This window comes from Otolemur garnettii, unplaced genomic scaffold (assembly GCF_000181295.1).
Source record: "Otolemur garnettii isolate 467f Iridium unplaced genomic scaffold, OtoGar3 scaffold00105, whole genome shotgun sequence".
NCBI classification, from domain to species: Eukaryota; Metazoa; Chordata; class Mammalia; order Primates; family Galagidae; genus Otolemur; species Otolemur garnettii.
The window spans coordinates 3,567,479-3,569,529 of record NW_003852500.1 but is presented as its reverse complement, the minus strand read 5'-3'; the positions used below and the strand labels follow the sequence as shown (position 1 = coordinate 3,569,529).

Genomic DNA, 2,051 nt, shown 5'->3' with positions numbered 1-2,051 from the left:
GCCTGTAGTCCCAGCTACTTGGGAAGCTGAGACAAGAGAATCACTTAAGCCCAGGAGTTGGAGGTTGCTGTGAGCTGTGATGCCACGGGATTCTACCCAGGGCGATAGCTTGAGGCTCTGTCTCAAAATAAATAAATAAATAAAATAAAGGGGAAAATACTGATTTGGCTCCAGCCACTATGTCCATGTGACTGATGTGGACAGAGAGTTTCTGATTTTTTAGGAGGAAACTGAAATCTAGATTTTAATGTAAAAACTTTAAGGAAGGAAAAGTTCCATGGGTTCAAAGTTCTCAGAACTCAGCATAAATCCACACTTTCTTCCCTAAATCACTGCCCTCCCCAGCTTCCTCAGAGAAGGGAGGGCCTGGCCTCACGCCTCAGTTTCTTCATGTATAAATGTTATGAGTGGATTTGACCACCCTGAACTTTCTTAAAGCTGAGGTACCTGTCCCCTGAATCCTCCTCCCTCCCGTGCCCCCACCTGATCTATCTGTCTCCACAGGGCTCAGCCTTCAGAGGACAATGACTTCTACATGAACTATGAGGGTGTTGACCTGGCCTCCACACCTGTCTACTGCAACCTGCAGTCATTAGGCCAGCCTCGCTGGATGAAGAAGAGTATGTGATTCTTGGGCACTGAGCCTGTGATGTCCCAATGTCCACTTAGCCTCCTTCCAGTCCCCGCCTTGGGGCACACTAACTCTTCTCTGGCCTCAGTCTCCCTATCTGAGGAATGGGGACAGGAGAGGACCACCCTTGAGGTCCCAGAAGGCTCTACAGCCCTTTACAGTCCCCAATCTGCTTCTCAGCACTCTCAGCTGCTAGAGGAAGAAGAGGAGAAACCCCCAACAAAGGGACAGGAGGGTCAGTGTGTGAACTTCACTGTTACCTTCCAGTTGGTGTGCAGGTGGTACTCAATAAATGCTTTGGGGCTGATGTGGCTGCTGGTGCAGGGTGAGTAGGTTCCTCCTGGCTTCCAAGCTCATATCTCCATCCTGAATGCCCCCTGCATTCCTGACTCCTAAATTGCCCCCTGCTTCCCATCCCTCCCTTCTGTACTTTTTTTTTTTTTTTTTTTTTGAGACAGAACACTTTCAATGTCCCTTCCCATATGCCCAGTTTCCAGCCTTGACTCCCAGGGCAGCTCACACCAGTCCTAGGAGGATCCTTGTAACTCATAAATTGCACTATGCTCCTTTCGTGTTCATGCACCGTCCATGGATCCCTGTTGCCCCCTATTCTCAGCCTGGTGCTTGAGGCCTGTGTGATCCAACCCTGACCACTGTGTTGCCTTTTCCCATCCTGCTCTGAGACTCCCTGGTTCTTCCTCAGGCAGTGTTAATCACTGCTAGACCTTAGTGTATATCAAGAGTTTGTTCAAGCTCCTGCCTCACGTGGTTTCCTGTAAATAGTCCCAGCCCACCTCCTGTCAAGCCTCTAATCTGTGGGTGACAGAGCTGGACACAGACACCCCCTGTTCTGGGAAATCAAGCCTGGGCTGGAGGGAGGATTAGGGCAGGGTCTCCAGAGGGAGACAACTGAAGGAGTTAGAACAAGGCTGCATCTAAAAGGGCAATCTGTGGTGGAATTTGCAGAATGCATAGGAGTTTGAGAAGTGAGGAGGAAAAAGGAAGCTGGGTGGACCAGTTTGTGCAAGAGGTATGAAAAAGCACATGTCTGCTGGCTTTTCAGTGGCCCTGGTATGTAATTCAATTTTGAGGCCTCCTTGGGGATCATTTTCTTTTTTTCTTTTTTTTTTTTTTTGAGACGGAGCCTCAAGCTATCCCCCTGGGTAGAGTGCCAGGGATCATTTTCAACAGCTTTGCTGGTGGACACTGAGCCTGTTCCCACCTTAGAGCTGTTGCACCTGCTGTTTGCATTTTCCCGGAATACCTAGCCCTCATCTGTGACTCTAGTCCTTTTCTCTCTCTAGGTCTCAGGTCAAACATTACCTCCTTGGGGAGGATCCCTCACTTGACTATCTAAATCACCTCTGCCTAAAGAACTGCCTGGGTTAACCCTCACCACAATTTGTTTTTTTTTTTTTTT

At 48.8% G+C, this 2,051-nt stretch overlaps 1 protein-coding gene across 1 annotated transcript in view; it reads left to right on the top strand.

Moving 5' to 3' along the window:
* Positions 1–942, top strand: part of LRRC25 (leucine rich repeat containing 25) — a 4,209-nt gene extending 3,267 nt beyond the window's left edge. The window contains 2 exon segments of the mRNA XM_003796649.3: positions 505–599; positions 602–942. Of these exon segments, the coding sequence (XP_003796697.3) occupies positions 505–599; positions 602–642 (136 nt within the window). The 3' untranslated portion in view covers positions 643–942.
* The last annotated feature ends 1,109 nt before the right edge of the window (positions 943–2,051 follow it).